The 14,106-nt window shown below is 37.8% G+C and overlaps 1 protein-coding gene across 1 annotated transcript in view; it reads right to left on the reverse strand.

Moving 5' to 3' along the window:
- Nucleotides 1-199: 199 nt before the first annotated feature.
- The window catches only part of LOC137626455 (uncharacterized), a 23,597-nt gene continuing 9,690 nt past the window's right edge, over nucleotides 200-14,106 (reverse strand). Inside the window, exon 2 of the mRNA XM_068357458.1 lies at nucleotides 200-6,971. Coding sequence (XP_068213559.1) covers nucleotides 6,030-6,971 — 942 coding nt within the window. The 3' untranslated portion in view covers nucleotides 200-6,029. The remainder of the gene's footprint in view (nucleotides 6,972-14,106) is intronic.

The following is a 14,106-nucleotide window of genomic DNA, read 5'->3' on the forward strand; positions in this document are numbered from 1 at the left end:
GTTTCCATCCTCGTATTTCACCGTAAATTGTTAGAATCCAGCTATTGTCCATCATACTAAGGTAACTTAAGGGCCTGTGAAGTAATTTTCCACACTTATGGGTACATGGGAAATATTGTAAGGTTTCACTAACATGCCCTAGCTCTATATGCCACCATTTACCCAGGATAATAAAACGCTCTTTACTTATATCGGAGTGTATATTTTCACAAAAATACTCTCATATTCAAAAGCAGTGAGAAAATTGGTGTTGACGGACTGCATATCACCAGGAGTAACTTCAGAAGCAATATTTTGATTGGTCAGCGGATCCTATGTTCTCTCGTGAGTGGAAACAGAGCGAGATCATCTTAAGGCACGTTCTGTTTGCCCGAAAAGAGAGAAGCGAGTTCACTTTGGGTTTGGAAGTGGAAAACCATGTGAATTCACATTACATTTAAGCTAAGAAAATATGCATTTACATTATGGTCAAGGTCAGAAATATCATTGATAATATGTAATAGACATTTACACTGATTCAAAATTTTCGACAAAACGAACGCACCTTGATATTTGCATTTGCCCTTTGCTTCTTATTTGTGCATGGGGAAAATTTCTCTTGCATTAGCTGTGTTATAATAGCTAAGTTGCATGCAATGCGCAGGCGTAACCGTTTTCTTAGAATATGCTCAATTACTTCCGAAGCTTTATTGAATCTAAAATAAGCTTTTTATTTTTTTTTCTCAATCAAGTCTTGATACTTGGATACATTGAGAAAGCTATAGATATCATTCTGAAAGTGTTGTCCATTCCAACCAGCTTAGTATGAACCCAGTTACCTTAAACTTGGCTACCACAATACCTATTTGGTTACCCACATAATTCAGCTACCTACAAACACAGTACTCCAGGGCCACACTATCTCAAATCTCTCATAATACAAAGCCTAGCTTTTGCCTAACCTAACTTCATAACTACCAACAGAACCCAGCTATCTCAGAGCCCACAAAATCCAACCTGTGTCCATCAGAATCTATCTTACCTGCAAAGCTTCCTAATAACAATAATCACTTATCGATACAGCTATAGAGGTTATCAGGTAGGGCTAGCCTTCTATCCTGATCAAGAAGGGACACAGAAACCTAGTTTTAGTTTGCTTAAATCATATTAAGTTCGATTATAGTCTAAGTATCTGGTTCTTACTTAGCTGGTTTGACTAGCAAGGCTCAAAGAAACCAAATCAATTAATTATACCAACTGAAAGGGTTGCCAGTAAAAAATACATGTGTTGTGAATACAACTACAGATGACTGCATGTTATGAGTTATTTTTCTAAGCAGGGGAAAGGAAACACCTACTCATAAAGGGCTTACGCATGGAAACAAACACCTATGCGTAGTGAGGTGACGTACACAGTTATCAAACTGAACTTAACTAAGAATTGTAAATTGAAATATATTCTGTATGGAATGCTACTTCAAGGAAATTAAGTCTGTCTTCAATAACATTCTCTCTAATTTCTATTTTGACTACTAGGGAGAGTTACATGAAAAAAAAAATGTCTTACATCACAGTAACGGAGACATCAGCACTTGGTGTATAAAAACGCTCGAGTGATTTCTCCGTGAATTCGATTTTCAAATTTTTAAGTATAATCTGATTCAGAAAATTCTAGCAAGTGTCACAGAATTATGAAGACCAGAATTAAAGAGAGGAAATTTATATAAAGACTTCTGGAGCCTCACTAACCCTACCTGTTGCCACCTTAAGTTGAAACCCTTAGAAGTGGAACAACGCATTAACTCGACATTCAAAAAGTAAACAATAGAAACTTATAGTTGTAAGGTAGTCTACTCTCTAAAATGGCAGAATAATTGTGCATGCCGTATGAGAGAAAACTATCGTCTATATAATCCGGCAAGATTTGAGTTGGGCTCGCTAGGTTGAGTTAAGTTACTGAAGGTTAGGTTCGTGTGTATTAAAGTTGAAACAAGCCTATGACTTCCCTCTCATATCATGCACAACCACTCTGTTTGTTACCTCCGCCAAGGATGTTATAAATGACCTGCATTTTTTTAATTTACTTATGTTTGTCTGTGGGCAGGATTACGTTAAAACGTCTTGCCGGATTTTCACCCGGATTTGAACAAGTGATAGAACCCGTTAGTATCGGAGGTGATCTGGATCAAGACTGCGATTCTAGTTATTATTGTTATTATTATACAGTAACATATGAAAAATGGAATGCTAGGTCTGCAGACTTGAGTCAAATGTTGACAATCTTCATTGGCGGAGGAAGTCTAAAATCTCTACTTATTTACAACTGATTCTGACATTAACAGATCATAACACAAAGCAAATGATAATCAAAGCATCCTAGAGAATCATTTTCAGTTCATGTTCGTCTTGAATTCTTTGAAATCTCAAAAATAAATCATGTGCAAGAACATCTTCGAAGTGCGCGCACGACAACAAACTCGCTCAGCAGTGCTACGACACGGTAGAAGGTGCGATACTAATGACCTGCAAAGGTAACCTTGTTTTGAAGTATGAGGCACGTGTGAACATCATTTATACATCATAAATATCTCAAAAACTAATATGGAACGATTGTTTTACTGTATTGGTAGACACTATAGTCCATTTCTTTTAGCGATGCATATTTGCACCGACTCGCAGCGGTGCCCTTTTAGCTCGGAAAAGTTTCCGGATCGCTGATTGGTTGGACAAGATAATTCTAACCAATCAGCGATCAGGAAACTTTTCTGAGCTAAAAGGGCACCGCCGCGACTCGGTGCAAAGATGCTAAAAGAAATGGACTATAGGATATTTGGAATTACTTGATAAGCGGTCTGAAATAAACAAACCAAAGGTGGTTTTCAGGAAGCTTCTACAACATTTGACAACATAGAAAACAATTTATATCCATTATATTACCTAACATTTTCCCTTAATATCTTTTATTGTTATAAAGCACATTATAGAGTACATACAGACATTGAAAGTATCCAATGATCTGTTATAGATTATAGGCTATATGAAGATAAAAGAAGATCTTGGTATATGTCTCAGATAGTCTTGAAGAATACCTTGGGAAGAGGTCCCAATTGATATTACACTGTTCGTTTGGTAAAATCATCCGCGATCCGCTATGTCCCAGTTGGTCTTTCACTGTTCCTTTGGTAAAAGGGTGAATTCATCGAGAACTCGTGTATTATTTTTTTTTTCAAATTAAGGTACTTGTTATAATCAAATCCCTACAGAAAGGGAGGATCTATCAAGGCTCCATTCAGATGGGTCCGCTAGGTCCCAGTTGGTCTTGCACTGTTCGTTTGATAAAATAATTCGTTATCCTCTATGTCCCCGCTGGTCTTGCACTGTTCGTAAGGTAAAATCATCCGGGAGCCATTATGCCCCCCCTGGTCTTGCACTGTTCGTTTGGTAAAATAATTCGTTATCCTCTATGTCCCCACTGGTCTTGCATTGTTCATTTTTTAAAATCATCCGTGATCTGCTATGTCCCCGCTGGTCTTGCATTGTTCGTTTTTTAAAATCATCCGTGATCTGCTGTCCCCGCTGGTCTTGCCCTGTTCATCTGGTAAAATCATCCGTGATCTGCTATGTCCCCACTGGTCTTGCATTGTTCTTTTTTTTTAAAATCATCTGTGATCTGCTGTCCCCGGTGGTCTTGCCCTGTTCGTCTGATAAAATCCATGATCCACTATGTCCCCGCTGGTCTTGCATAGTTCGTTTTTTAAAATCATCCGTGATCTGCTGTCCCCACTGGTCTTGCCCTGTTCCTTTGGTAAAATCGTCCATGATCTGCTATGTTCCCGCTGGTCTTGCATTGCTCTTTTTTCAAAATCATCCGTGATCTGCTGTCCCCGCTGGTCTTGCCCTGTTCGTCTGGTAAAATCATCCGTGATCTGCTATGTCCCCGCTGGTCTTGCATTGTTCGTTTTTTAAAATCATCCGTGATCCATTATGTCTCCGCTGGTCTTGCACTGTTCGTTTGATAAAATCACCCACAAGTTAAAAGTTTATTGTGAAAATCCTCCTGTAGAACTTATGTGTGAGTCTGTTTTGTCTGTCAGTATTTACAACTCTTTTGCTAATCTTATACTTAGTCTGTGTTTGTTTCAGATGGTACATAAGTAGCCTATGGTTAGAGTATGACTTCCAAGATCATTGTTACTTCTTCTCCAATCGGTTGATTTTAATCTGTGCGTTTTCCACTGTGGTCTCATCGTGTATCATGACCTCTGCTTCTTGTCTTCTACCTGTACTAGCCTCCTGGCTAGCACCCGTACTAGCCTCCTGGCTAGCACCCGTACTAGCCTCCTGGCTAGCACCCGTACTAGCCTCCTGGCTAGCACAGTGGTAACGTGGTTGCCTGGTATTCGCATGGCCACAGGTCGATCCCACCCCAGGACCGTGAGTTTAAGCGGTGTACTGGGGAGGCCACTGCTATGGTTTGGCACTGCAGTGGGGGGTTAGGCTTTCCCGACTGACGTTCTGGTGAGCATCTATTCTGATGAAACTGGATCTGAAACCAGACACTTTTACCTTTACTTTTGCATTCTCTACTTTGAATATCTCCTGAGATATGATTTAATTCACTTGTCTTTATTTTTGATAAAGTTCAAGTTATATTTGCTAATAATTATATTAGTTAAAATCTGTTTAATTGTACATTCAATTATGATTATTAGAATTTCTTCTGTATCTTGTCTTTCCCCTTTTAAGTATATACATTCTTTTCTATTATTCCATAACTTTTTCAGACATATTCGTAATGATAATTATATCAATTCTTCGATTTTTTATGTATCTCATTAGGCAAGAATATCAGGAATATAATTATAATGATTCCAACTGAAAACGAATCCAAAAAAAGCTTTTTTATATATATTTTTGGATTTTTTTATAATTTTTTGTCATGTTTCTCATTGAGTAAGAATTTCGAAATCACCTGTTTTTTTAATATTCAAATTAATATGGAGTTCAAATATACCTTAATCTCAGGAGAAACTGCAATGAATTCATTAATAGTAATATTCAATTATGTATTGCACCACTAAGCATAGGTTTTGTCCATTGTTCGACTTCTCTTCCACACAACAGAAATTAGATCCTCAGTCGTAATGATTCTCAAGTTGCAACACCAATTCTATGTCTTTATCTCCAAGCCCCATTTTTTAAAAGGCATTACTGAGTGTAATCCTTTATATTTTCAATGTTACAAACAACGAGAACGAGGTGAAACATTTGGGGGGTGGGGGAGAAAGCTGTGAACAATCAGGTATGTAGATCAAAGAGAAAGAACATCACAATAACAAATACAATTGTTCATTAAAGCAAAAATCTATTCTTTTAGTATTGGTTCTCCCTCTGCTATTTGTATCAAAAGATAGATGAAACATACAATGTGTTTCAGTGTTAGTCTGAGCGTTTGGTCTCTATATTTTTGTGCGAGTTCAAAACAGTCATATTCGACAGTGATCAACAGCCATTGTGTGTTACGAGTCATTGTTACAAAGCTGTTGAACGTGGCCGCTTACACTGTAAGCCAGTTGAACGAGGCCACTGAATTATTTTACGAAAAAGAATCTAAGTTGAAAATTAAGTTGGAGGAGCTGGACAGCTAAAGAGAGACCGTGAGACAGAATGAAAAGCAGAAGAGAAGAAGCTACACTCAAAACAGATGCTAGGAGTCTGGCGGGAGCGGCAACAAGTCACTGTATTACCCTTAAACTCTAAAGAGTGAAGGCTTGGATAAATAGTTATCTGTTGGTCTTCAATGGTTACACAAATATATCCTAGCAACATTCACACGCCCTTTATGTACAAGCATATTTAATTATCACTGGAATAGGGCCATTATGAAAACAAAATGGTAATATTTAGTCAAGCAGACAGATAATGACCGATAGAAATAATGACCATCTATTATGTAATGTGAGTCTGTGTGGCTTACATGATCGATCAAAATTGCAGTTCTAGAGCTATAAATGTTCCTGCAACAAAAATATACACTACGTGAGTGACACTCATACAAAAGTGATTTTGCTATCATCTGTAGTCTGTGGAATAGCGTTGAATGTGTTCAGGGCTTGTAGTGCCAGCTTGTTGGCCATGTTGCCCCTTGAAGTCAGCAGGCGGTCGCGGGCCACCTTGACGTACTGCTTGTATAGCTTTGCCTCCTCCAGCTCTCTCTGTTCCTGCCGGATGAAGTTGGCCATCATGAAGACAATGCCGAAGGAATAGAAGGCCAAGACCACCACGATATAGACGACGGCCTCCGATCCATCGTCATCTCCCTTCTTCTTCTTGTTCCAGAGCCAGAAGCGTTGAGGGATGGTGTCCAGAGATGCCTCGGTCAAGTTGACGCAGAGCCGCGTTTCATTGCACAGCGTGGGAAAGAGGAAGAATAAGAGAGGGAGGCAATCTCTCTCGCGCGTTCCATCCCCCGCAGATGAGCCTCCTCTGACGTCATGCGAGCCCTCTCCCTCGCTGGCTTCGCTTCCGTTTTCTTTTCTCACAACTGGAGCACAATATTGGATTTTTTTCGGGACGCTTTTATTCCCGGCCGTCTTTTCCTCAAGTCGGGTGGCCCTCGCTTGCCTCATCAAGCATTGCCAGAGATCCAGTTCTTTCCGGTATCTAACTACAGTTTCTAATGAGGTATTCATTGCGGGATTATCACTAGGTCTAAGAGACTGGCCATTCCTGCCGTTGCTTGTGTTATGTTGGCTGAAGGACGGAAGGGCGGCAGGCACTCCAGAATGGTCCCCTATCTCGTGGCTGCAGTTCTTGACTTGGGGCTCGCCTTCTCTGCTGTTTCCACTCAAGTCGGCAACCTCATGAGAGCAGTTGAGGCTCGAGAAAGAAGATGCTGCTGATTCAGCAACTATCCATCCCATCAGCACTAAGACGCAGAGGGTCAGCATCATTACCGTCGGGACTAGATTTGAGTAAGGCATCTCTTCGCCCTGGAATCAAAAGAAATAAATTGGTCAATATGAAAACAACAAGGCTTGCTAAAACAGTCAGTGTCAATGCACCCTCTACTACTGTCTATAGATATTACTTTATACTAATCCCTTCAGATGTTCACTTCTTTTGGGAACAATACGAAAAATGGAGCTATGGGATAATATGAAAGATTACTTAAAACATAGATGAACTGTTTTTAAGTTATTGAGGTTAAAATAAAAAAAATGAAAAAATGACTGATGTCATTATTCTTATCTTGTGGTAAAAAATGAACAAAAGGAAATATTCATTAAATTAAAATGTGAAAAGCATCAAAAGATTTACTATGAAATATAGCTATATAATAATGATTATTTCTTAATCATCTTAACCTGTATAATTTTGTTTCATACATCTTGTAATAATGAGAAGCTGAGTATAATTTTTCTTGTGTGTAACAACGATAGTCTATGAGTTATAAATTCTGCGCTTAGCCCTACCGTCGTTCAACCCGAGGCCGTCCTCTGCCTAAAGTCCCCCTCCATATGTAATGGTACTTTTAGTATGAGCTTCTGAATAGTTCAAAATGGCTCTATGGCTAGGGCATACTGTACCAACCGTGTGTCACACGATCGTACATAGTTCATTTGTGTATATATCATGCTTGTATCTTTGCTCTTCCCTCGCACTAAAAAGAGCATGAATAAACATGTCCGTTTTTCTCACCGGTAATGGTGTCAATTTTGAACATGAAATTTCTTGTTGCCTTGAGCTTTTGTATATAAAGGAGAGTGTTCTATAATAAACTCACTCAGTTGCTTTCATCCTGTCTTTGAGTCACAACCTTCTCTCGGCCCGTCACATTGGTGACCCCGGAGTGACCCGAACACCCATTCAGGCTCTTTTTAGTGCGAGGGAAGAGCGAAGATACAAGCATGATATATACACAAAATGAACTATGTACGATCGTGTGACACACGGTTGGTACAATACTGACTTGACCCTCTTCAATGGTGCCCCCAGTCCACAGAGGCGGGAATTCAGTAGGTACAGACAGGAACTAAGTTCTGGAGCTTGAATTCGAAATACACAGCTTCCAAGGACACCGTTCGCGCAGCGATGAAGACGCTGGCTTTAACCGTAACACGGACCTCAGTGTATTTTCAATCTAACCCTTTCATTGCCACTGGTGATTTAGTCAAAATTTGAAAAAAGGGAAGCATCTTTTAAAGTCACCTAAATCATATGGTATTCATAATGGTCTTGGTGAGAAGTTTCTAATAAATATCAACTGGTGCTATTATAGTATGCTATCTACCGCTGATTTTGCTATCTACCACCCCTCTCTGACTATAGTATGATACCTACCATCAGTCCCTAAGAATACAGTCTACTTGCTAATCCGCCTCTAATAAGGAGGATCATTACCGACTTGATAACCTAACCTAACCTAACCCAACCTAACCTAACCCAACCTAACCTAACCTACAAACTGCTTATAAGTATGCATCCATGTTGTCCTTCCAATAAATATTATTAAACTATCATTAAAGTCCAATGAGGATAACATACTTGTGGTAAGTAATCTGTTTGATAATCCTCATCAAACAGGAGGATTAACATTGACGGTAGATAACATACTTTGTGGTAGATACCATACTATAGTAGAAATTCGACGGTAGATAGCATACTATAATAGCACCTATCAACTAGCTATAGGGTTTGTGAAGTCTTGAAAGCTTTCGCTACATTAGAAGTTTTATTAAAGTCACTACTGACAGCGAAATAGTCAAGCTCCATTACCTCTTGTCTGGATAGATGCAGCCTGAAATCTCTGACTTTTCTCAGGACCATTTACGCAGTGCTGAATATGCTGGCTCGAATGATAATGCGAATTGGATAAGGTTAGGAATGACTTGGTAAGGCGAACAACAAAGGTTACAGAGGTGTCAAAGAAATTCAAAGAAAAGAGACTACACTGGTTTGGGCATGTAATGAGGAGAGACCAGGAGTATGTTGGGAGGAGGATGCTGGATATGGATGTTCCAGGTAGTAAGAGGAGGGGGAGAACAAACAGAAGGTGGATGGAGTGTGTGACAGCAGATATGGAGAAGAAAGATCTCACAATGGAGGACAACGGAGATAGAAGAAATTGTAAACGGTTTTCAAGGAATGGCGACCCTGCATAGTGGGAAACTTTAGTCGAAAAAGAAGAATGATAAGGCAAACCTCAATGTGATTCCAATTTAAACTCTGTTAGCTCCAGCCTGTGTAGATACAGCCTTAGATTACTGTCTCTTCTCATGATCTGGATACACTAGAATTGCATATATTATCATTCGGGAAAACACTCTTAGGAAAACAATCCTACAGACTAAAGTCTAACAGAAAAGGAAATGAAAGACCTATGGAAGTTTGAACTGCGATGGCGTGGTGTCTTAACAAAGAGAGTAGCACGCAGTACCCCACTGATGGATGCAAACATATCCGAACAGAGTACCTTGTGGCGATAGGGAGTACGACATGGAGCCTCAATATGTGATAGAATGCCAAACAGTGAAAAACCTCAGCATCTGGTGAAATCAGCTGCAGTTGGTGCTAATTATTATTATCATTATTATTATTATTACTTGCTAAGCTACAACCCTAGATGGGAAAGCAGGATGTTGTAAGCCCCGGAGCCCCAACAGGGAAAATAGCCCAGTGAGGAAAGGAAATAAGGAAAAATGAAATATTTCAAGAACAGTAACAACATTAAGATAAGTATTTCCTCTATAAACTATAAAAACTTTAACAAAACAAGAGGAAGAGAAATTAGATAGACAAGTGTGCCTGAGTGTACCCTCAAGCAAGAGAACTCTAACCCAAGACAGTGGAAGACCATGGTACAAAGGCTATGGCACTACCCAAGACTAGAGAACAATGGTTTGATTTTGGAGTGTCCTCCTAGAAGAGCTGCTTGTCATAGCTAAAGAGTCTCTTCTACTCTTGTCGAGAAGAAAGTGGCCACTGAACAATTACAGTGCAGTAGTTAACCCCTTAAGAGAAGAAGAATTGTATGGTAATCTCAGTGTTGTCAGGTGTGTGAGGACAGATGAGAATCTTTAAAGAATAGGCCAGACTATTTGGTGTACATGTAGGCAAAGGGAAAGTGAACCGTAACCAGAGAGAAGGATCCAATGTAGTACTGTCTGCCCAGTCAAAGGACCCCATAACTCTCTAGTGGTAGTATCTCAAAGGGTGGCTGGTGCCTTGATGCTAATGAATTGGATATAGTTAAGAGTCAACTATCTCTCTTCTTGCTTCCAGTGAAAGAGTACGAAACTCTTCCAGGATTCTCTGGAAGTCTGGAAGTCCTGGAAGAGAACACTCTTGACTTTATTGTTGTTGATTGTCATCAATTCTAAAGTTTTCTGATAAGTCCTCTAGGGATTGTTCATTAGAGCTCTGACTGGAAAAGAAGTCTCTCTCTCTCTCTCTCTCTCTCTCTCTCTCTCTCTCTCTCTCTCTCTCTCTCTCTCTCTCTCGAATACCATGAAATCGTGGAAGAGATTATGTTTGATTTTTGTTTTCTAAGTTTAAGGATCCAAATTTCTCTCTCTCTCTCTCTCTCTCTCTCTCTCTCTCTCTCTCTCTCTCTCTCTCTCTCTCTCTCTCTCTCTCTCTCGTGAACCATGAAATCGTGAAAGAGATTGTCTTTTTTTACTAAGTTTAAAGTATCCAAAATGTCTCTCTCTCTCTCTCTCCTCTCTCTCTCTCTCTCTCTCTCTCTCTCTCTCTCTCTCTCTCTCTCTCTCTCTCTCTCAAAACAACCCACTAGACTTAAACCCTGCTTACAGTATGTCATGAACACTGCACTGTAATCCTTTAGCAACAGTGCTATATCCAATTATCCTTTCTCTCCTTCACTTTCGATCTATCCCTTCTATCCTAATTCTCCACCTATCCTTCACCCCCAATTTACCGAAAAATCTATCCTTTTATATCTACCCTTTCTCTTCATTAAGACCCGCCCGTGTTTTACGACATCATCAAACAAGTAAAAATGACCCAATTTTCCTCTGTGAATTAATCAAGGCTTTTGATGCTGGCTTCCTATTGGCTGGTTGCCGAATTCACAATGGCATCCTATTGGTTGGTTCTCAAGGTTGATGGCTTCCTATTGGTTGGTTCTCGAGGTTGATGGCTTCCTATTGGCTAGTTACCTATACTCATGCTGTATATTGGTTGATTATCGAAACTCAAGGTGAGTTCTTATTGGTTGAATGTTTAAAGCTTGATTTCTATTGGTCTGCATTTGGTCTTGTGGATAGATGACCAGTTTCTTTCAAGATACAACTAGATAGTATATGCAGGGAACACAGGGGAAAGATAGAGAGTTCCAAAGCTTTAAAAGCTTTCAGCTGACTGTAGGAGTCGAATGTAAGCGGCCACTAGCTCCCAATGAGTCCAGTAATCCTAATATACATAGAGGCTGTAGTGAATTGCCCCTTCCAACGGACTCTGTGCAATTTCTAGCTATTGGCAGATTGCATTAGATTAATTAAATTAATCCAATTGTTTTTATAATCCTCCAATCAGTTAATTGAAGTTAACGATGGAATAATTAACTGGTTTAAATACAAAATTGCGTATTGCAAATTCTGCAAAGAGATTATCAAAAAAAAGGGTAATTTCATTCAATTAATTTGATTAACTATGAATAAATATCCAATTAAATTTTAGATTATAAAGATTATTTTATTTTACTAAATTTTCAAAAATTACTCTATTGACCATAAAGTGACTGACCTTAATTTCATTCAATTAATTTGATTAACTATGAATAAATATCCAATTAAATTTTAGATTTTAAATATAATATTTAACTAAATTTAAAAAAAAATACTCGACCCTAAAAAGAATGACCTCGAGTGACCTTGACCTATCTAAGGTCAGATATTTTACAAACTCCTGTCTGACCTTATGACTCGATATAAATGTCTTCATCATGGCCAGACAGATGACCTTGATTAGTGTACGCGACACGTCAAAAATTATGGCTAAATGTTAACATACATACGCACACACATACAGATTCAACCCTTCCTCCTTTCCTGACTACAACATGGCAGTTTGGGCAATTTGTGGGATATTGTAGTTTCCGAGTGGTTGCCGCTCAGTGTGACAGGAATATATATATATATATATATATAAATATATATATATAATATATATATATAATATATATATATATATATATATATATATATATATATATGTATATATGTAAATATATTATATAAATATGTATATATATAAATATATATATATATATATATATATATATATATATATATATATATATATATATATATATACTTACATATGTAAATATATATATATATATATATACTTACATATGTATATATATATATATATATATATATATATATATATATATATATATATATATAACCAAACAATTTATTATATAGGGGCGAATATACCAATTGGAACCAGTAAAAAATTATAGCTATAGGAAACTGGATATCAATTATTCCTTTCATACACTTCTCATAATTATCAACAACTTTAAGTAAAAATCAGCAATAATAATAATACATTTATCATTATCATTATCAATCACATTTCACTATTTCATTAACATTTCAAAAAATTCCCCATTAAATAATATACAATTTCCCAAAAATATTTTTTTTTTTTTTTTTTCAAGGATGCAGTTGTGAGTCCCACGGGACACTTCGAGTAACATCTAATCGACCTTTGACCTTTCGCTCTACTCGTCCCCTGGTCGGACCGATGACCCAAGGGGATACATTTAAGGGGACATGAACCTGCTCTATGGGGGGGGGGGAGGGGGGTGTGTCATGACGTGGGGGAGGGGGATAGGGAATGTTTAAATATGTGGAAGATGTCCATTGTGGGACCCGGAAACTTTGACAGGCGAATAAAGAGTAAAGACCCCCAGAAGACTGTCATGATTTTGCGTGGGTTAACGCACGCGTGTGCACACACACACACACACACACATATATATATATATATATATAAAACAACACATTAATCCGTTTCTAGACCACTACAGGACAAATCCCTCAGACATGTCCATATTCATGTCTGGTTTGGACAAGTTTTCATCGCCATGCTGGCCAACTGCGGATTGGTGATGGTGGGAGACTTTATTCTAATGGCTAACAGCAAACCAACCTAGTATGGGTTTCCCTGACTATGGCGATACGCAAACCCTTTCACCACGTTAAGGTATCCCCACTCAGAAAGGAATATTATTATTATTATTATTATTACTATCCAAGCTACAACCCTAGTTGGAAAAGCAAGATGCTATAAGCCCAGGGGCTCCAACAGGGAATAATAGCCCAGTGAGGAAAGGAAATAAGGAAATAGATAAATGATATACACTTATTTATTTTTCTTGTTTTTTTTAAGTTTTTATAGATTATATATAAAAGATTTATTTTAATCTTGTTACTGTTCTAAGAGTGTTTTATTTTGATTGTTCATTACTTCTCTTGTAGTGTTTATTTCCTTGTTTTCCTTTCCTCATTGGGCCTTTTTTCCCAGTTGGAGCCCTTGGGCTTATAGCATCCTGTTTTTTCAACTAGGGGTGTAGCTTTAGCTAGTAATGATGATAATGATAATTATGATGATGATAATGATAATAACAATAACAATAATAGTAGTAGTAGTAGTAGTTGTAGTAATAATAATAATAATAATAATAATACATGTGTGTGTGTGAAAATTTTACTTTTCCAACGAGGGTTGTACCTTAGCTAATAATAATAATAATAATAATAATAATAATAATAATAATAATAATAATAATAATAATAATACATAATAATAATAATAATAATACATGTGTGTATGTATGTATGTATGTATGTAAAAATGTTCACATATATAAATATAACAAAACCCACATCAATTGGACACCAGTAAAGAATTAAATTCCAACCAACAATTTCTAAAAAAAAAAGAAAAGAAAAAATATCAATACGAAAAAATGTTCTGCCAATGGAATGAATTAAATTGCTTCTGAGGTCATGCGTTCCTATGACGTCATAGGTCAAAGGTCAAAGAAGGGAGCTTCCTTGTTGGTGCACTGATTGCGAGTGCGGAGTTGAA

The sequence above is a fragment of the Palaemon carinicauda genome, chromosome 34, assembly GCF_036898095.1.
Source record: "Palaemon carinicauda isolate YSFRI2023 chromosome 34, ASM3689809v2, whole genome shotgun sequence".
NCBI classification, from domain to species: domain Eukaryota; kingdom Metazoa; phylum Arthropoda; class Malacostraca; order Decapoda; family Palaemonidae; genus Palaemon; species Palaemon carinicauda.